The sequence below is a fragment of the Pantherophis guttatus genome, chromosome 3, assembly GCF_059756535.1.
Source record: "Pantherophis guttatus breed Tessera chromosome 3, ASM5975653v1, whole genome shotgun sequence".
NCBI lineage: Eukaryota > Metazoa > Chordata > Lepidosauria > Squamata > Colubridae > Pantherophis > Pantherophis guttatus.
In genome coordinates this window covers 68014008-68037124 of record NC_142065.1, presented here as the reverse complement: position 1 = coordinate 68037124, position 23117 = coordinate 68014008, and the positions used below count along the sequence as shown (strand labels likewise).

General features: G+C 34.9%; 1 protein-coding gene across 7 annotated transcripts in view; it reads right to left on the bottom strand.

The window, feature by feature from the left end:
• Positions 1-23117, bottom strand: part of NFIA (nuclear factor I A) — a 465394-nt gene that overhangs the window by 29282 nt on the left and 412995 nt on the right. For all 7 annotated transcript variants that reach the window (XM_087889786.1, XM_087889785.1, XM_034415211.3 and 4 more), the window contains 3 exons: positions 12570-12748; positions 9632-9797; positions 4798-4889 (listed from right to left, as the gene is read on the bottom strand). In XM_087889786.1, coding sequence (XP_087745912.1) covers positions 4798-4889; positions 9632-9797; positions 12570-12748 — 437 coding nt within the window. The remainder of the gene's footprint in view (positions 1-4797; positions 4890-9631; positions 9798-12569; positions 12749-23117) is intronic.

Here is a 23117-nt window from a genome sequence, read left to right as displayed (position 1 = left end):
TTCTTCTGAAAAGATTTACAGCAGCTGCATTGGACTACCACTCCCATCAGCCAACAGTATTGGCTTTGTAGGCAGAGAGTCACAGAAGTTGTAGATAAATACATCTGTAAAGGTACAAGATTGGGGAAGATCATCATAATCATTCATTGCACAAAGTATGAGCTAAGAAGAAAAATAAACTTCAAATATTCAAATTTCAACAAAATGTGATTTTTAATTGTTTTAACGATTTATAAACCTGATTTTGTTCTCGAGAATATTAACCTGAACATAAATGTCACCTACTATTTTTGTCTTTAAGTTCTAGGATTTTTTTTAAAAAAAGATAAACAAATTAGTCCAAAGACATTCATTTTAGAATGAACTGTTATCCAATTGTGCTTATTTTCATGATCTTATTTTTGTTGCTTTCTGTAACAAAAAATGTACTTCTAGTGAATTTATAGCGAAACTGTTAAGACTATGCCAAAGCAGATAAAGATTCCTTGATTGCTACTCAAAGAAATAACAAAATAAAATAATAAAATAAAATAAAAACACTTGAAACCCTGTTGTGGGAATTAACACCATGGAATTATTAACAATATTTACTTGTCCAGAAGCTGAACTGAGTTCACTGAGATGCACTTTCGAATAAATGTACACAGGGCTTATAAACTATTGTATAACTGGCTTCAGAACTGTAGCTTTAAATAGCTTGCTTTAAAACTCCTCCCAATATTAATAGAATTCCTTACACTGAAAAAGAAACAGCATGGTTTCAATGTAAAAGTAAGTGAATTCTCTTCTTGTTACATCCTTTGAATTAAGAGGGGCTTCAAGGGAGCTGGAACTATAGCAGTACAGAAATGAAGGCTGCTTTCTGCTACTTACCCAATGGAAATAGGCCTCAAAGAGTTAAAATATTTCCCTGAATTGCTGGTGTACTTTCTGTGACCTTGTTCAGTGCAGAGGCTTGAAATCCAACACAGTTTAACCACTTCCATCTATGCAGCTACAAAGGAGAGCCCTTAGTGAAGACTGCAAATGGAGAAATTACTTCAAAAGCCAATAGTGCTCTCATTCTGAGTTGTGAAAAGCATTGACTTCATCACTGAAGGCAGTCTCACAGGATTTGTGAATATGATATGATATTATTGCCTCTTTCTATATTCTATCTAATTGCTGCTGTTGGGTGACTACTGATTCCCTCAGTGCTTAAATTAACTATTATTTATTGTGTCCAATCGCCACAAACTTTTTTTTTTAAAAAAGTTCATCTTTAACAGGTGACTAACAGTATTTTTGTAAAAAATATACTGTGCCTATAACAGACTTAGAAATGCACTGATTTTTTGTGGAACACACTGAAAGGTACACAATTAAGCCCAGTTTCCATATGCAAGCTGTGGCAATTAACCCCATGAGGTATGATTGCGAAGTATTGATTCTTGTTACACTTTGGTCATGTGAGGCAGCCTCTATTTGAGATCTGGTGATGTTGCCTAAACTAGAAGAGAGATTATCCAGTAGTTGATGACAAGGTCCACAACTTAGTTGTGAGCTATTATACACAAGCAATTCTCCACACTGGACTGAGCATCTGTTTAGTGTGGCCATCACAACAATGAATATTGAATGATCAATTCAATATTCAACTTCGTTGCTCTACAATAAGAGATGGCCCGACTGAGCCCAAGGATGGGGTCAAATGCATATATGTTTGGAGACTCTATGCTCATAACAGTCCCAAGTCCAACCCCTTTGAAGTCCACTGACTCTTATCTAGCACCAATTTGCCTTTACCTTTAGTAGTTCAGATCCTTGTATATAGATAGCATGAAATAAAGTCATAGTACTTTTGAATTCTATCCCGGCTTCTGACTTCTTGCAACTGACATCCATATAATTAATGCTATATGGAGAGAGGGTATTTTATAAACAGAATATATTCCTTCATATTGTCTTATCTCCCGTGGGTAACTAGCTATCCATGCTTTGTTTATTACAGGGGTTTATTATTAAATGGGGTTTTGCCTCATGAATTTAACTTATGTAAATCTGCTTGAAAAGTTTTTCTCTTCAGAACTTCTCCCAATATGCAGATGATGTGGGAGAACGACATATTAGGGGGTATGAAGGAACTACTTCAGCTCATCTATTGAGAAAAAAATGTTTCATGAATGTTAGTCTTCCAATTGGAATTTGCAATATGGAAAGGATGTTGCTGTTTGTATCATACTTTTGCAGTAGCATCTCTGTTTATTTGATCTATGACTTGACTTCCATTTTCACAGAGGAAACAGAAACAGTCTACCCAATGCTTAATTATTATTTAAAAATTACAATTGCCAAATAAAACCAGCACTATCTTGTTCTTGACTTTTAAAACACAATTATGGCATATTAACACAATATGGTGACCATATGGACAACCCTGAAAAGGGACCATCTGAACAAAAGTCATATGAATAAACAAATTTAATTGTTTACAACTTTGTTTTACAAAGGAAAATTCAAGAGCAAAACCAGGAAAGACTAACAAAATGCGTATTTTAATAAAAACATCTAAATTTATACAGTGTATGTAAATTTATTTTAAAAAGTTAATTTCAATTTCTGTATTTTTCACATGAATGTGAAAGATTATGCATTAAGTGGTATAATTTGTACAATAAAAGTCAAATGAGTTAATCATGAGATTAAATTAATATTGGCTGAACTCAGGATGACATCCAGGGATTTTTTTTTTTAAAAAATTGTGTTCTATTTGATGCTAAGAAAAAAGTCTTTGAAAGCAATTTTTAATCTTATCTTTTCTGAAGGAACTGTGTTCTGTAAATTATGAAGGATTTTATTCATATTTTAGGGATTTCTCCCCCCCTTCATTTGTAGAACGTAGTGCCTATCCCAATAATCTCTGTGATTTGGTTTCAATAGCATGCTGAACATTATTAAGAAATATAGCTGAAACACCTTTTGAGAGATGGCAAATAAAGCAAGTTTAACTTTGGCTCCATATTATTAAGTTCTGAATAAGAGTAAAAAAAAAAAAAAAATAGAAGCGGTGTTTGTCTTGCAGTTATTGCTTAGAAGAAGACCTTAGAATGTGAGGTCATTTAGAAAAGTTTTAACTTTGCCCTTTCCTTTGATTGAATTTAATAGTATCCATTTAGTCTTTCCCATATACATATAGGTATAGCTTCTTTTACTTCCAGTTGGTGCTTTTTCTTTGTGATAAAGCAGGTCAAGGGTTGTGGTTAATCTAGAACAAAATCACTCCAGCAAGGACATACAACCTTTTTATAGCTGAAAACTGAACTTAGCATTTGAATGGTACGCCAAAGGCTGTGCATTCCAAAATATGTGAGCAAAGAATTTGGTAGGATCAGGGCAGTAAACATTTCATTAACAAATGTGCTTATGTATTGGATAGACATGGCCATTTTCAGCTATCCGTTTCTTAACTAGACTTATAGTGCCAGGCTAAAGGTATCCGCTCAAAAGTAGCTTCAACGAGAACTACTTTATCAGTCATTATGGACTCACAAAACAAACGGCTAATGGAATCAGGATAATCAATACATTCTCTGCATCAGCTGCATGGACCAAAGAAGGATTGTTTCAGTCAGTTCAGCGGTATTTGCTTTCTATGAGACTTTTTACTCCACCGTGAGCTAAATATCATGGCGAGCTACACTGCAGGCTAACAGCATTCCACATTTAATTAGGTACCATTCTTACTGAAGATGCTAATCTCATTTAAGCAGAGGCAATTCAGTTTAAACCCTGCAGCTTTTACAATTCCATAGAGTGGTCAAATTTTTACTCTTGTTACAGGTATATTAGAAAATATCAGACGCCACCCTTCAGGATGGATGTATTTAGAAGAGCTATTTGTGGTTTTGCTTGGTTTTTTTTAAAAAAACATTGAACAAGCATAGCAAGGTGGATGGTTTGTTTGAAATTGCATGCTTTTTTCTGCAATGGAGAAATCACATGTCTCAAGCATGCAGTATAATATGATTACCTATTCCATTCTGGATCCTTTGCTCTATGTCATTCAATGTATTCTTGATCCATGCAGCGATTAAAGCCTTTAGCAACTGCCTTGAATATTATCAATCCTGATTGCAGAGTAACTGAATGGGCAAACTTACACTCTGATTTTAAACATATGAAAAAAAAAGTATGTTCCACTTATTTGGACCATTTCCAGAGTAACTTTGTCTGACGTAGGCTAAAGTCAAAGCAAATAAAGCCGGATCAGATCTTGTTAATATTTGGAAGACCAGTTGAAAATCCAAGGGCTGTTGCCTTTTAGCAGGTGTCAAAGCTGATTCAAAGGAGAGGTTCCTTTTTTCTTTTCAACTTATCATATGGAAAATTAGTTTTAAATTTGAATTTAAATATAGTTGCTAATTGCCAAAATAGGACTGGATTTTCTACTTGCAGTTTCATGAAATGCATATAAGTCATAGCATTTCTTATAATGTTTGTCATGTGATGTCAATGCATAGAATGAAACATTAAGAATATTCTGAACTGAAAGTAGCCATTTGAATATTTTTACAGCAGAAGATTGTCGGAAAAGAAAAAGAAGAGGAAATAAGTCTGTGGGGGAAAAAAAACCACTATTGCCCCGAGAATTTTTCAAAACAAAAACAAACAACTACCAGAAGTGACATTTCACTAATATTCAGACCGTGAAGATGAACTGATGGAGAGACACAAATCACTTGCAAAAGCAACACTAAAGAACAACGAAGTTGTTAACAAACAGCATGGCAAACAGAACGGAAGTTGAAAGCGTCCCACCTGTGTCTGTTGAGGGATATTTACAAAGCTTGGATCCCGTGGTCCAACACTGACGAATCGGTTTGCAGGGGAGGTGCTGGGTGTTGAATAGGCTGTGAAGGGAAGGGACACATGCGTTCAGGAAGCAGCACTAGATCACAGACAAACAACAACACTGATCTCAGAGCCACCCAAACAAATGTTGAACATGAAAATGAAGTCACATTATAAGGATCAAGAATCTGACTTGGGACAACTGGATTTCAAATGATGGAGAAATAAATATGGACATCAGTAGGCAATAGAAGAGTATCTTGCTTTTTAATGTCAGCTACTTATTTGGAGTTAAGCATGGAAAGTTAATTCAAACGGCTTTTCTTGTACAAAGATCCTTAGGCAAGAAGTCTTGGGGAGTGCAATATTATGTTTGAGTGACCAATGCTTTAAATTGTTTTAAGATCAGAACAAATTGTGAATTGCTTCTATTACACAGTGATATGATGAATGGCAGATAAACATAATGTAATAAACTGCAAGTGTACTTTATAAATAGAAAATGGCATTTATGTAAAGCTATTATCGTTAATAGGGTGAATTTTGGCTGAATTATTGGCAATTTTTAAAGTGTAAAAAGTTACAAATATTCCTTGCTCTTTCGTTGTTATAGCACATGATTTGGGGCTATGACCACTTCTATTATCAATTAGTTATGATCAAATCTGATTCACTGCAATGGGCACAGCAATTCTATATATGGTAGAATGGAAGAAGATTGTTCCGATTTATAAAACTCTCCTGGCCATAATCTTCTTTTTTAAACTTATCCAAATAGACTGACCCAGATTCAGAAGAACCACATTGGATCCTGCACAGGTTGTTATTTTTTATATATCCTATAGGCAGACCTTCTTCATGATTGTCAGTTCAGGTTTTTAGAAGAATAATTTGTTAAAAATACAGAATACAGTATAACCTCTCAAAGAAGTATATAACTACTGGTTTAAAAAAGTAACAATTATCTACTGTTTGAAGACTGGAGCTTTATGTCTATGGAGATTCTCAGACATCCAGATCATGGTTGTCCCAAAGGTGCTTTTTCAAGAGGCAACTGAGCTTTCTGGCATTTCTTTGAGGATGTTTCGCTTCTAATCAAACAAGCTTTTTCAGCTTCTTCAGAGTTGAAGAAGCTTCTTGGATGAGAAGTGAAATGCCCTCGAAGAAAAAACAGAAAGCCCAGTTGCCTCTTGAAAAAGCACTTTTGGGACAACTGGAGCTTTATGTGTTATTCCAATGTCCTAATAACATAATTAACAGTATAAATTAGGTGATCTCTACCCTATTCAAAGTAATGGCCTGTCATAAAACTATTGTGTAACTCAAAGAAATAGAATATATAGCCAGGGAACAGTCATGACTTTAAGTGAGCTTCTCATGAGACTAACATTGGAAAAAAACAATTAAAAATAGAGAAATACATTACAGTAAATATTATCATAAAACACATCAACATAAGAATTGTGTAATAATCTATATCTATATCCAATATATACCAGTATGTCCCTTTCTCTCCCGTAAAAATTCTTAGATCTAATGTCATGTCATACAAAGTCTTCTACTCAAGATTTGGAGACACAAAATCAGCCATACTGGTTAAATGAACAAAACCTGTGCAGATAATCTCCTATGTTCTTACAATTTTGTGTTAAAAGGACATGGTTAGTATATCTAACATTATCAAAGGAACTTAGTACACATAGAAGGGATATGAGTGAAACACAATTCTTATGTGCTAATAAATTAGCTGTTTACTAATTAGCTACTAAACAAGCCAGCTGAAGCTCATCACATCAGATCTATAATATCTTTTTGCTATAATGTAATATAACAATGGTTACTTCTTATTTATGCATCAACACAAATTCCTATTTATATGTGTTTCCAAATATTTAAATCCAATTTTATATAGTTTGTCAGTCCTGAAGTTCATATTTGTAAATGTTTTTCCTAATATTGCTAGCAGTCAGTTCCTTTTTGAAGTAAATGCAGACTGAATGGTTCCAAAACATCTCTAATACAGTTATTAACGTAGTAGCAACTTCGACACTTCTAAATCAGGGTTTTTCAAACTTGGCAACTTTAAGTTGAGTGGACTTCAACCACAGAATTCTGGTAATGCTGGGTGGGGAATTCTAAGTGTTGAAGTTCATACATCTTAAAGTAGCCAAGTTTGAAAAAACTGATCTAAATGATGCTTATCTATTGTGTTTCAGATTCTATTTACAGAGCAAAACCACAGATTCTGCATTCATGAGGTTATGATGCAGAAGAGTACATTGTTTATAATGAATGAACGACAGGAATATAGACAGGGAACAAAAAAAAAGTAAGATACTTCACAATCTCTTAGCATCCCCTGAATGTCACAATCATTCATTGCCATTAGACAATATTTTAATCATCAAACAATCATTTACTTTAGAGAAGCCCTTAAGAAATAAAAAATGCTGATCTGACGTAATAGTTGTTCTTGTTGCTATTATTCTTACATATCTGCCCTTCCAAACTGGGTCTCATATGTATCACACAGGATGAAAGAGCCTTTGTTCTGCCCAAATAGTATCTGAAATGTAACAGACATTATCTCCAGTTGCTTGGTCCCGGATAATGTATCTGGGGAGGATTAATGTTTTAGAGATGTTACACATTACAGCTGACAACACCGAACCAGAAGTTCTAATTCAATATACCAAAACATGTAACTTGTGACTTGTTTTTCATTTTCTGTGGCACAGAGGGTAGTCTTAAAATTCCTTCTTTTTCTGAAATAATTATTACCCTCAAAGAAATATAGTCAACAAAGCAAAATCCCAGGCAGCGTTAATCTAATACAGCATGCGTTTTCATCTTTCCAAAGAAGATGATATGTATGGTACAAGTAGGTCTGCTATTCTTATATGATTGGTGATAATCTTTGATCTTCTACAGATGCTGTACTAAGAGGCGGACAAGAACCTGATAGAAGAAATATGAAAAATAATCCTCCAAAGCCAGCCAGTTCAACTGCTCACCTTGTTTTAATGTAGCCCTCCCATAAGATTCATCTACAATGGCATACCATTCATTTTTTCCAAATAATAATTTATCACCTATTTGTGACTGTGGGAAACTCCCATCGGAGCTTTCAGGAGGCCAACTGTGAAACTGCCTACACTCATGTTTCAGATTCCATAGCTATATAAGTTATAAATCCCTGGGAGGATTAACAAATCCAGCAATCAGGAAATTTCAGTTTTATTTAATCTAGTTTAAATCAAAGTTTCAGGCACACAGCAGCTGTGACCCATCTTTTGAAATGCATTTGATGAAATCTTAAAAAAAAATATCACAAAGGAGACAATTAAGAATACAAGTCGTTATGTTTCAACAATCCTTTGTCTTACAAAGAAGAAGAAATAAAAGGTGTGAAAATTCAGGCCATAGAATAGTTTCTTCATGCAATGCCTTGATTAATAATTTTATTTTATTTTTACTTGTTAGAGTGAATAGCAATATTGTTTTTTTTAATACAGCATTTGGAACTCACAAAGCATTTTATATCATTATCTTACTTCAGCAAACAGTCTGTCATGAGTGAGTAAGACAAAGTGGATGTGCTGAATCTACAAACTATCAACATTAGTGGTAGTGATAGTAAAGGCTAAAAGGCCTTTAAATCTAGTTATCATGTTATTAATAGCCTTGAATAAAGTGACTGTTACCTTCTTAATTACCAAGATGGGTACTTAACTTAATTCAATCAGTGCTCTTTAAGTCTTCTTTTTATTAGCATGTTTTTACCTCTTTCAGAGAAGAAAAAGTGGTTGTCTAAATGTGAAATATTTTTATTCCTACATATGCATCTAAAAAGATTAGAGCATCAGTGTGTGATATGGTGTGTCAAAGTCTTAAGCTTTCAAAGACAAAACTGCAGGTTATGTTTTTGCTTATTCATTTATTCATTTTTTGGCTTCACACTACTAAAAATGGTTTTTCTTTTTTGCTATGAGTTAAAACAAAGAATATTACTGGAGACCTAAACAGCTAAATCACCATACAGCTTGCCTGTAGAATTGTCACATTCCTTCTCTACAGTAAGGAAAAACAGGACAGCCCCAAAATGAGATCTTAAAACCTTTTGCTCAGAGATCTTTGCTTGTTGGTGATACTTTTAAAGATGCTTTCAAACTAGTTTTTAAATTAATGAAAATTTCTCTGGATATTTTTCCTTCTTTTGGCAATACTGATGCAATGACATATTATTAATTTAATCTTTTCTTACAGTCCGATCATATTCAGTGCCAATAGGATTTTCTTGCTTCTGCTGCTCTCAGAGTTAAAGTAAAGACCACAAATCACCAAGAAATTTCCCCTCCCCTTTTGGAAGCTGTAAAGAATTATGCCAGCATCACCATTAGACCAGTGATGCATTCGGGTGATCAGTATAAAATATTAGAAAAATTGGGCATGAGATGTTTCTGCATTGTTGAAAATGGTAAAACAGTGACAAATTTTGAGAAGGAAAAAAAGCTTATATACTTTTAATTGAAGGCATATGATATTAATAAGAATCAGACATACTGCACATATCAAATTGCTTGCAACTCTTCTCCCCTCAAAAAAAGATGCTATTTTGCAGAAATCTTCCATTGCTTATTTGTACAGTCATTTTTTTTATCTCTCATTAAATCATTAGTTGATGTACTTATTGACAGGAATGTTTTAATTTAATTTAAGTTTCATTTTACAGAACTATGAAAACATAAATCTCTTTCAAACCCATGTCAGCCTCTTGTTTCCTCCTTCTGGCTGTACTTACTTGGTGATGTGGGAGAGGCGGCACCTCCTTCTGTCGACGTGGTTGGAGGCTTTGTGTCTGGCACTGGAAGAGGCACAGGCCTAGCCATTGGGGGAGGAGGCGGTGGTGGCAACATTGGGGTTGGAAGGAATGGATTGTGCACCTTGCCTTGGCTGCTACCATTGGGCTGTCAGATACAGAAGAAAAATGAACCATTAACTTCCTCTGGAATCAAATGGCTGGGATAAATACACATGGCATAAACCCAATATGGGTAAAGGCTTAAATGGACAAGGAAAACTCAATTAAAAACTGGTTGTCCATCACTGTATTAAAGAAGAATGCATACATCAATTTATATTAAAGAATACTTGAGAGATTTTATGAATGAAGGTAAATATACGTGTCCCAAGATAACGATACGAAATCAAATTCGAGTCAGTCACTGGGACCAGAAATTTACTTTTATTTATAAGAACATCTTGTATTGTTAAAAGTCTGTAGAAATTGTCAGTCATCCAGGTCATGGATGTCCCAAAGGTGCTTTTTCAGGAGGCAAGTGGACTTTCTTGGTTTTTCTTTGAAGATGTTTCAGAGCTGAAGAAGCTTCTTGGATGAGAAGCGAAATGTCTTCAAAGAAAAACCAGAACGTCTACTTGCCCCCTGAAAAAGCACCTTTGGGACATCTTATATTGTTTTTCATATGGTTTATACTGCAGGGACAATAGCCAGACATCAAAGTAGCTGAAACAATGCATAAACAAAGCTCTATAAATCAAATATATTACATGGTGATTCTCTGATATAACTTACATACCATTAATATCTTCTTAAGAAATTATGCAATACAGCTGGTAGCTATTTTTCTTCTACACTTTGTGGTTCTATGGATCTAATTCTGAGGTGTGGATCTAAAATACTAACATCCATGTATTTTTTATTATATGTACATTACAAATTGAGTGCTAAAAGCAAGAAAAATTCTGCTATTAGAAATGTAATGAGTAAAAATAACTATGGCCTTCATTATTCTTCACTTGTACTCTACTGTGAGACAACCAAATATTATTTTAGATAAGGCTATATACTGAGGTAGTCATTTGTCCATATAAATGGAATGTTATTCTAGTAACCTGAAGATAATTGTTAAATTTAACAACAACCTAAGATAATTCAACCAAAATTTTGGAATACTGTTTAATTTTTCAAAGATAAGGAGAAAAGATAATAGCTCCTAGGAATAACAGATCATAAAAAACTCTACTTTTATCTTTCTGAGTTCAAGTACTGGTCAAGTAAATCTCAAATGCTACAAGAAAGCCATTAAAAAATAAATAAATAAGTAAATGTGGCTGATTTAAAACAGCTGTTTTGATTCATTTTTCTACAGAAATAATTAATAAAAATTACGGTTATTATATATTTTTGATTGACCTTCGAAATCCGGGAATCAGGTCATAAATAATTCTCTTTTGGGATTATATTAATTGATACTGTTTCTGAACATGAATGTGAAGTTCAAATCATATATACGATATTGTACGAAATGCAAAATTAAGACCATCAAATTACTGATGAAGTCTATTTACCCATTGCTAACTATTATTGGGCAATGATCAGATACTCTATAAAGCAGAAAATTGCTGTGAATAAGCAATGATTGCAACATGGGGCATAATAATAATACAAATACAAGCAACAGAACAGTGTTTGATGCCAATGGGAAGATGTTAGAATTAGAGAGTACTGTATACACATATAGGAGTGTCCACGGGGGAGAGCAAAAAGTCAAGATGACTATCATAATTGTGTGAACGAAGCCCTACTCTTTCAGTATTTATGATGTTGCATGAATGCACAAAGGGTGGAGGTCTTGACTACTTTAGCATCCTCCAGCCCCCCATGGATGCCATTGTATGCATATACATCAATCAATATTTCTCAACCTCAATAGCTTTAATATATGTGAAGTTCAATTTACAGAAATTTTGGCTGGAGATTTCTGGGATTTGAAGTCCACACATCTGAAAAGTTACTGAGACTGAGAAACACTGATATGCATGTACCCCCCTCCCCCATCCAACACACATACTAATTCAGAAAATGATACTTCAGACAGCAGAGAAACATCCTGGTCTCTTCCACTGCCATTGCTCAGCTGAGACATAAATGTAGCCTTTTCTACTGGACATATGCTATAATTAGCATACAAAATGTTAGTGTGTGTGTGTATGTATGTGTGTGTGTGTGTGTGTGTATATGTATATATATGTATGTATATATGTACACACACACACACACACACACACACAGTCCTCATCTTACAACAGTTCATTTAGTGACCATTCAAAATTACAACAGCATTGAAACATGTGACTTAGTTCTGTTTTTCACAGTTACGACCTTTGCAGCAATGCTACAATCATGTGAACAAAATTCAGATGCTTGGCAACTGGTTCATATCTGTGACCTTTGCTGTGTCCCAAGGTCATGTGATCACCTTCTGACAAACAAAGTCAATGGGGGGAAGCCAGATTCGCTTAACAACTGGTTTACCAACTTATCAACTGCAGTGATTCAGTTAACAACTGTGGCAAGAAATGGGGCAAAACTCACTTAAGAAATGTGTCACTTAACAACAGAAATTTTGGGCTCAATTGTGGTTGTAAGTTGAGGACTACCTGTAGTATGTTGCACTAATCATTTATATCAAAATTTAGCAGATTTCATTATTGGCAAAAATTGATTACATTCTAGCATGTAGAAGGTATAAATTATAGGCACAAGGTAGCCAAATAAAAAGAACTTAACTCCCATCATAATCAACATGAATGAAACACATTTAACTTGGGCTGGTTTATACACCCTAAGCAGAATGATTTTCTTATGTGTACAATTTATATCATTTCATGGTTATAGAAACAAAATTTCTGAAAAAAAGTAGAAACAGCTTCCTTACATTTAGGAACCCCACCTGTCCAGCCTGCTGACCAGCATCCGGGCAGACAAGTTGGACAAACTCTTTCAGAGTCTCCTGAGGATGATAGCGAATTGCTGGGTGTGAGAAGTATGGCCCAGGCTGTTGAATAATGGGTGATGTTGGAAAATGAAGAGTCGATGGTGTTGCGTGTGGACTTGCTATAAGAAAGAAAAGCAAAATACATTATAAAGAATAGATTTTTGAAATTTGATAAAAAAAAACATTATCTGATTTCGTGCTTTTTTATACTGCTTTATTATGTAACCTTAAAACAAGTTTTCTGAAATGAATATATCCTAAAGTACAGAACTGATGTCTGGTGGTGATTTTCATAATATGTCAAGTAAATTCTACTTTACTTCAAGTATAAAGGCAGAGTGTAAATACAGCCAGATTTTAAAATGTCTCTTCTGCATTTTTAGTGGTCATCATTTATAAAAGAATCAGCAGTCCTTGGTAAAAGTGACGACTATTCATTACCTTAAGAGCCTTTCTAATGAATCCAGCAATAAAAAATGTATCTGGGAGATTACAGTTGATTTAATTGACATTCTGCATAATTCTGGTTTGCACACGGGGAGCAGTTTTACTTTGAGCTATAAACGGGCAGTAACATAACACTGATGCTCTTGCAGCTTTATTTAATGTCACGTTTTCAGTTCAGCAGCAGAATATTATTTTTATATAATTTGCGTTCTTGTACCCCAAACACAGAGGGACGTGGTGGCTCAGTGGCTAAGATGCTCAGCTTGTCGAACAAAAGGTTCGAATCCCTAGTGCTGCGTAACGGGGTGAGCTCCCGTTACTTGTCCCAGCTTCTGCAAACCTAGCAGTTTGAGAGCATGTAAAAAATGCAAGTAGAAAAATAGGGACCACCTTTGGTGGGAAGGTAACAGCGTTTCATGCACCTCGGCATTTAGTCATGCCGGCCACATGACCACGAAGACATCTTCAGACAGCGCTGGCTCTTCAGCTTTGAAACAGAGATGAGCACCACCCCCTAGAGTCAGGAGCGACTAGCACATATGTGCGAGGGGAACCTTTACCTTTACTTACCCAAACATTTGGATTTTTATCTCTTATAAGTGAGAAACAAATAAATATGTCCCTGGATTACTTTTAGGAATACTGCTTCAAGGAGAGTAAAGAGCATTCGTATTTTGAGAAATCTGTGATTGCAACATAGAAAGCAGCCAAGGAACTGTTTTGAATGAGCTTAAATGGACTCCAGAGGATGGTAGAGGACAGGAAGGCCTAGAGGAACATTGTCCATGGGGTCGCAATGGGTCGGACACGATTTCGCAACTAACAACAACAAAGGCAAAAAAACAGGACAGCAAAGGTGTTTGCTGTCAATTATGAATATGGAAGGAAAACTTAAATACTCTTAAAGTCCCAGCGGTGCCATTGAATGGCTTAATACTGGGCCATATGTAATAAGAAAGGTGTCCTCGGGGTCGAGTCAGTTTCTCCTTCAGAAGTACTTCAATTCTGAGGTGACCCATGCCTGAGAATGAATAGCAACTGGAAAATCAGATCCCTTCTGTAACCATCCCTTGTACTAAAAATCAGTTTGTCTCTTCCCATCTGATCCCATTGTGAGAGGATTGAAGGTGTCTGCAGAAAAGGAAAGGAAAACCAAACAGAAGCTTAAGGAGCCTGTAGCTCAGCCAATCTAAGACAAGTTGCTACAAGGCAACTGCTCGTTTTTTCATTTGTTAGAAAGACAAGGACTTAACAAAAATCAACTTTTGCGACAAGAACCCATGGTTCCATACAGGCAACACACAGTTAAAAAGAGAAAAATACAAAGTAAAATCATAACACAATTCTAACTCCAGCCAAACAACTCGATTCTCAAATAGGTTAGCCAAATCTTTATAAAAAACAAAACAAAACAAAAACCTCCCCGCCTACCACCCTCTCTAAGCTGTTCCGTCCATGACAAGTCTACTTTTTGTCAGCATCAATAATGTTACGGCTTGAGTATTTTGGAAATGTAATTTATTAAAAATGAAAACGAACGCCATCACTCAGCTAAACAAATAACTCCCTCAACACTGTCAAACTATTCACTACGGCTGCATTACTATCACTATTAGTCTTCTCATCGTTCCTATCACCCATCTCCTCCCACTTATGACTGCATGACTGTAACTTTGTTGCTTGTATCCTTACAATTTATACTGATATTGTGTCCTAGTATGATTTGATTGCTTATTTGTACCCTAAGACTATCATTAAGTGTTGTCTTGACGATTGTATCTTGTCTTTTTATGTACACTGAGAGCATATGCACCAAAGATAAATTCCTTGGGTGTCCAATCACACTTGGCCAATAAAGAATTCTATTCTATTCTATTCTATTCTATTCTATTCTGTTCTGTTCTGTTCTGTTCTGTTCTGTTCTGTTCTGTTCTATTCTAAAAACAATACCATAATAAAGGTGACTGAATCCTACACAATAAATTCTCATTTGTTGCACTCTTAAGCTGAGGTCTTTGAATTTTGCTGCTTTATTTCATTTTAGCACATTGTATCATATAAGCCTATTACATCCCTGACCTACACACCTTTCGCCGGGCCCTCAAGACGCTATTATTTCATCAAGCTGGGCTGGCCTAAACACTAAATTTTAACAGGTTGTTTCTGTTTTTAACACGTGGCGGCCAGATTATTTAATATGTTTTTTAAACTGTTTTTTAACTTTTATATATTTATTGGTTTTATTTTTTAGCTGTGCACTGCCCTGAGTCCTTCGGGAGAAGGGTGGTATAAAAATTTAATAAATAAATAAATAAATAAATAAATAAATAAATAAATAAATAAATAAATAAATAAATAAATAAATACATTTATACAAAATAGATCCTATGACAGTGATGGCTAACCTTTTTGCCGTTGTGTGCCAAAAGCGGGGGAAGCGTGCGTGCATGCCCACACCCATAATTCAATGCCTCCCGTGCATGCGCACATGATTCCTCCGTGCTCCCCCCGCTTTTGGCATGGGGTGGGCCCAAACGGCCTTTCCCACCCTCCCGGAGGCCCTCTAGAGGCCGGAAATAGCTTATTTCACAATGTCCGGTGGGCCCGGAAGGCCCAAAAATCAGCTGGCTGGTGCGCACATACGTGCTGGAACTGAGCTAGGGCAACGCTCGCGTGCCCACATATAGCTCTGCGTGCCACCTGTGGCACGCGTGTCATAGGTTCGCCATCACAGTTCTATGGTTTAGTTCCATTTATTTCCAAAATATACAGTCATCCTTTCTTCAGCCAGCTTTATTAAACTTTTACGGCTATTTATGTCCAAGCACTGCATTTGTAAACAAGAGAGAACAACAAAAGTTGTGAAAAGTTATTGTGCATTCAAAAGAAATGTACTGAATTAGGTTCAAAGTGTGCTGAATATTCAGGATATACTAACATATAGACAAACTAGTGGTGAACAGGAAAGTTTGAATGAATCAAATTAGGAGAAAAAAGTACATTATTTGTCTTTTGCTGATATTATAAATTTAATGAAATTTCTATAAAGATTAAATTTCTTGTACTGAATTCTACACTATCTGGTATAAGTAATAGTGGGTGGGGCACTGATGAAAGTAGGAGAGGTTATACAGATGGGTATAAGTACAGTTATACAGATGGGTGGAGCCAAGGTTTTCTGTTTTTTTTTAGATTCAAGCTCTTTCTAATGTATATTAAGCCTTTCATTATAATTATATGTTTGCATCTTTAAATTATTCTTGAGAAAATCTATCTGTATGGTCTCTATGAGTCAACACTGACATGACAACACATAATCAGTCATTATCAGTCATGGGAATGTCAGTTATATAATTGCAGTTATATAATTCAAAATTAGAAGACATAAGATTAATGCAAAATAGATCTGAGCATCGGATGTCAGAAATTCTACAATCTTGTCTTAAGGTAGCCCCATCTAATTCAATTTACATATCCTATTTTGAACAAATGACATCTGATCCTCAGATCTATTTTGCATTAATCTTGTCTTCTAATTTTGAACTAAATAACTGCTTCATTCCCATGACTGATAATGACTGAATATATGCCGCCATGTCAGTGTTGACTCTTAGTGACCATACAGACAGATTTTCTCAATAATGATTTGTTCCCAACTTGTTCATTCAGGTCTTCTAACAATCTACCCATTGCCATTGTAACTGAATCCATTCACCTTGCTGATGCTATGTTTTGAAGTAGGATAATTTGAGCCTGGTTGTTTGTACTTGGGTTAACTGATGAACCATTTGTTTGTTTTCTTGGCTATTCACAATATTCTCAGGAGTTTTCTCCAACATCAGAGTTCAAAAATAGCAATATTCTTTCTATCCTATTTCTTCAAAGTCCACTTCATCCCCATAACTATATGCAAATAGTCTGCACCATAAATCAGCACTAGATTACCAATTTAATACTTAAAGGGATGGTTAAATTGTAAGTCATATTCTGGGAACATCATTTCTGAGGCTGGAATACTTATTGTTCAGTTTCCTGTCTTGGAAGCTGGGGAAGGTAATAAAAAAATCAGGAAAAGGTAGAGAAATGCATACATCCCTCTTTCGCCACTCCTCCGTCAGAGTTGCTGAGTTTCAAGAATTGGACATGTGTTTTATTGGAGTGCTTTGACCAGAGCATCATACAGCAAAACTTGAAACTTTTATATGCTAGAATGAATCCAAAATGAATGTATATAAAATAATGTTCAAGTTGCTCTAGGACTAGGCCTATTTAATTCTTATAAGACTGAACATAAAATAGAGAACTTGAAGCAAGCGTACTGTTTTCTTTTTCTTCTTTCCAATGTTCTTCTGATGTTATCTTCTGCATAACATAATTTCTTGAGTTAGCACAATCTGTCTATGTTTCTGTAACAGGTTTGATACCATATTTTATTTGGTAATAATTATAAAATAAAATTTGCCAAAATAAAAAAAAAAAGACAATTTAGATTTTTCAGAAATTTTGATCCAGTAACAACTACTCAGACTAAAATATCTAAATATTTCTGCTACTTAATAGTGATCTTTGCTTGTCCCCAGCAATAAAAGCTATCACAAGTTCAAACATTTATAAAACTTGTTCTAGATGTTTAGATGAATACCGTCTCTATCTGAATTGGAAAAAATGAGCCCTCCTGTGACTAAGATTAATGTTTTAATGGTAATTTGCTGAGATCAGCATACCACATTTTGGGACCTTCCAGGTGTGTATCACAGAATTTCCAAGAAGCAATGGGCCAGTGATTATGTTAGGTAGGATATCTCACAATTTTGAACCCTATATCTTTAGAAGGCAGAAAGTTAGGAAAAGATGCTTATTTCTCAACTGACTGCCATTAAGCACTTTAGATATTTAAACCTCTCTTTTGCTGAGTTTGAAAATCACAATGCTGATGTGTCTACTGTAATATGTTATTGGATCACAGAAAGTAGGAATATTAAAGTTGATGTGCTAGAAGATAAAATCCCGAGCACTAGTACCCAAGGAATCACGCCCGAATCAAGTATCGTTAATTTTAATGAGAACTGAAAATGGTTCAGTTATTCTGCCCCAATGTATACTGGTTGTTTATAACTTCCTTCCTGAAATTTATTCACTGAAACCAACTGTGGCTCCACAATCATCAGGACTGGAAATCTCAATTCAACCAATCTAATTCTCTTTTCCTTGTTTGTCCAGCAAAGCTTCACATAGATAAAGGGCAGTGCTTTACTAGTCTCTCAGCCTATGCCATGATTTCCTCCCTTCAGGCTATGAGCTTTATAATGATTTCAGCAGCATGCTGAAGGCACATTGGATAAGATGCAGATAATGAAACCAAGTCAAGAACAAATCTTTTTTCAGACAATCATATCTTAGTGAATAGTGTTTAAGTGAAACAGACATTTGCTGCCATAATTTGGTGGCAAGTACTATTGCTCAATTTTAGTTACAATACATGTGATCACCTCAAGAGTTGCCACAATATCATGGAGCCAGTGAGTAGCCTACTCCTGGTACTTTAACTCCCCCCCCGCCACGGTATACAAATAACTACCTGTCCTCATACTTCTTCCATCTCTTCAACTGTGCTGCTTATTTAAATAGTTAGGAAAAAACTATGAAGTCTTTGTTAAGTCAGCTACGTTGGCTTTCTAGAAGCATAATTTCTTAGTCTGCAAATTTTTTAAATAATCTGAATGACAACTGATGTATATTGGAAAAGGATTTAGGGTTCAAAGGAAGTTTAAAACAATCTAGATCAGGGCTGTCAAATTCCCGGCCCATGGGCTGGATGCGTCACACATTGGCCACTCCTACGCCCGGTTTAGCGAAGGGGAAAAAAGTCCTGATACGTCATGTGATGCTGCTGTGACGTCAGTTTGACACCCCTGATCTCTATGTTCTCTATAATGCTAGAATAGGAATAAGATAAGCCCTTGTTCTTATGGTCATCCTAGTGTAGCTGATGGCTAAAATAAACCTACGCACCTCAAAGTCTACTGAGAAAAGATATGACAAATGGATTTATCTACTTACAAAGAATACTAGTTTAAAGTAAGGTCTCTTTCGATTTGAGCTTGGCTCCTGGTAAGTTCATGCATTTTTAATGCAGTTATCCTGGCAACCTAAATACTTACTGGTGCCTTTTTCCAGGATGAATTTCAGTTCCCCAATCACCTACAGTCTTGCTATTCCCAGGAGTGTCCCCATTAATGTGCTAGCCCTGGTTAGCTTCTAAATCTAGGCAAGATTAGGCAGTTGAGATCAGAACATTTTTTTAAGGAACCAAAACAATGCTCTATTAGCATTATTTTGTTAAAGAACCAATTACAATTAAGAAAGCTGGTGCTAAAAAGTACTTATAGAACATTGAAATTAATTCCTTTTGATATTTCTCTCTCATTTTTTGAGATGCTTCAGCCCACTGTGATCCGATACATCACTTCTATCATTATGACAATGCAAAAGCCAATTCGAATTGTGCAAGATATATCCCACTCTTTATTCTGCCAAAGCACTTGTTTTCAGAAATGATTGTATTAGAGTATTAATTGGCTAAGCCACCATGCTGGCTGAAGTCAAATGCTTTTATATCTAAGCAACAGCTGTGTTGATCAGAAACAAGAAAAGAGATTTTTAAATAAGGAATGCTGGCAAAAGGTTAAGGGTTTTTTTGAAAGAAATTTGAACTGCATCTGATACAATTGAAGAGGTAGGGAACAGAAGTCTGAATAAACAGCTTTAAAAATTTGGTGGCAATCCAGTGCTATTAAAATCAATGGGAAATATTCCACTTTTAGATCAACTTGAAACTACAGTCAACCAACAATAAAAATCTATGAACAAAAAGTTGTAAAAACTGTTTAGTTCTTTAATCTTACTCAAATGGAACTGTTTAAATAAAACATTCACATCTGTTTTAGCAATTCCAAAAAGCCATCCCTAGAATTTCCGTTCATTGAATGTAATTTCTCATACATTGAATTCAGAAGAGATAATGTAAATAAAAGATTTAGAATTTATCTCATAGGAAGGCTGCTTTTCCTTCCTGTGTATGTTTTCATATACACACGTGCACATACAAATGTGTCACATACAGGCATTTAAGGGAAGGGGAAAGGAAATACTAGGATTGATTTCAGCTGAATATGACCCTAAGTTGACAAGCTGAGAAAACTGGACACTGCACAAAATGTTTGTTTTGGTTTTTATATTCTTGTTTTCCTTTGAGAAGCCTATAATGGTGGGAAAGCTGCAAGGAAAGTAAAGAAGATGACTAGCTGCAAAGTAGATGAAGTTGATTACACTGGCAATGAATTGGAAGACATGAAGAATTGGATTGGGAAGAGATCATACAGAATATAACTGAAGATGTCCAAATCCAGTCCACTTTAATTCTCGAATGCCTGAGGACTCAATGTGTAGCAGATCATTTAATCTTTCACTGTGTTGGTTGTTCCATGTTCATGTTACTTACATTCCACTTTTCCACTATGATCTATCTTTGCAAAGTTTCTTGTTCTGAAAAGTAACATCAGAAAGTAGATATCCCAAAGGCCATCTAACCACACCATAAACACGTGCCCTGAAAGATCCTCAACTCTTCCTCAATAGCATGTTAACCACTATCCAATCTGAGGAGCTCATCATCCATTCTATATTGCCAATCATTTTATATTTTCTATTCATGTAGTTTTCCAGGATTGTTTACCATTATCTTCTCCTTCACAGTATGAAAGGATGTCTTTGCTGTTGTTACTAAAGTGATAATTCTGCCTCGAGCATCTTCCTATGTCAGTTCTGCTCAATACAGGTAGGGTAGCTAGGATGACCTTTCCACCTTGGATTACTCTTTAGGGAGTGTATACTCTTGGCATACAGTCATAATGTTCTTCACTCATCCTTTTCAAGAACAGTTCCATTGCAATGAAGCAGCACAGGAGGACTTGTAGGATTATAAATAGATTAAACTAATAATTAATTACACATATTTCCTGAAATTCAAGATCAAACTCCTTTTGGGTAAATATGGTGTCTGTATAAGAGGGGAAGGTGTGAAGGAATGATGCAATAACTATACAGAATAAAATGTACAATATTGGAGTGGCTAATTGAAAGACCACCAGGAAATTAGATATTACACTATAGAAGAAAATTACATGATAGAATAAAGAAAGGATATAAATGGAAAAAAGAAGTATGAATCAGGATTAAAGTGTTAAATTAGGAACATAAGAGACTCAAGTTTAACATCCTTGTCAGTCAGATAAACTCCCTGGATAATGTGAATCTAGTCACCACTACCCAAGCGTCCTTAACAGAATTGTTGAGTGACTAAAATGATAAAGGAAAGAAATCATAGACCCTAGATAGTGCCAAAAATGTTCTAATACTCAGGCAAAATCAGTGGATACTTGAGCAAGACGACAAGTCATTTTTTAGAATTGTTACAATAGATTAAATGATTTGACTTGTAAGTACACTTTTTTGCTTAGGCCTGGCATTCATATTTTACAAAGGAATTAAGAGTTTTCTTTTGACTTCTGAACCATATTGCGTACATAATTTGATAAAAAGTAAGGTTACTCCCATAATTAAATGCAGATGGTAACATCTGAAGTACAAATAGAAATCCTGGCAGGGGAGTGGGTTTGAGGCAAATCTGCTTTGATACTAAAAATGGCATCTTAATGGAATTGATGAATCTGAATGATATATTGCTGCTACATTATTAGAGGTCTACTTCCCAATTCAAATATCAGTGTTTCTCTTCCTTCCCATTCTGGAGATGGTAAGATGACACTACATAAACACTGTTAAAGCTATAGATGCCATGGTACAGTAATTAATTTAATGTGATTTATGGTTCTGTCAATATGAGAAGTTGGAAATCCTGAGCCTCGGAGCCTCGGGTAGAGCTCTGAAGAGGATAGAGAAATTTATGTAAAAAGAAATTGAGTACAAAGCACTAGAGTTTATTACCCTGTTTGATGTTGATGGGTATATCAAACAAAAGATATGAAAGTAAATATGCCATCATGGAACAAGCTAAATACTGTAGTCAGGGAGGGATATTTTTTATTATTTCAGAAATACATAAAATCTTATGAATATTATCAAATGCCTCTCCTGCTCTGATTCAGCCATTTGTTTTTAAATAAGAAGTTTATAAATGAAGGGAAAAACTAACAAAAACCAAAAAAGAATATAACAAAATGACCACTGCAGAAAAAAGAAAAAATATATGTAATGAGATATAGAGAAATATTACTCCCTTCAAACAAGTAGAAATAACTTCAGTAACTTAATATTTCTCTGATATTTCAGTAAAAGATATCTTCTTCATATATCAGGTCTCTTTATCAATATGCAAAGTAAAAAAATAAAGCTTTATTCAGTCCTAGTAAGCAAATGTCCATTAAGAGCTATCAGGAATAATAACACATAAATTTCAATCATAATCAAATAAATCAGTTTTATATACTTTTCTTTCTGTTATCTATAAACAAATCTTTAAAGTTTTGCTCTTCAGTCCTAGTAAAAAAAAAGTCATTTAAGAGCTACCAGAAACACATATATTTATTTCCTTTCAATTTATTTTTAAAAACTTGATTTTGATACTTTTAAAGTATCAACTTGATTACTTATCATTTTCTCTTTGTCTCCTCTCAGAAATTCTTCACTAGTTTAACACGATTCATTTGTAAATCTAAGAAAGCTATCCAAGTCTTTCTTCTGATTTATTATTTGTATGTCCCCTTTGATTATTAAGACATCAGCAAGTTTCATTTATAAATCACTTTTGTGGTTTAACTTTTTCCCATATCATTCTTGTAACATGACATTTTTAAATCTACTTTCAAATTGCCCTCAATCTCTCTTTTGTACAATAAAATCTGTTCCTTTTCTGTCATCTAGTTTAAATCTATTTTTATAGTAGCAGACAATCTTAAGAATAATTTCTCAATGCATTGGTCTCAAATATCCTTCCAAAGTCAAATAACACAGTTCAATTGT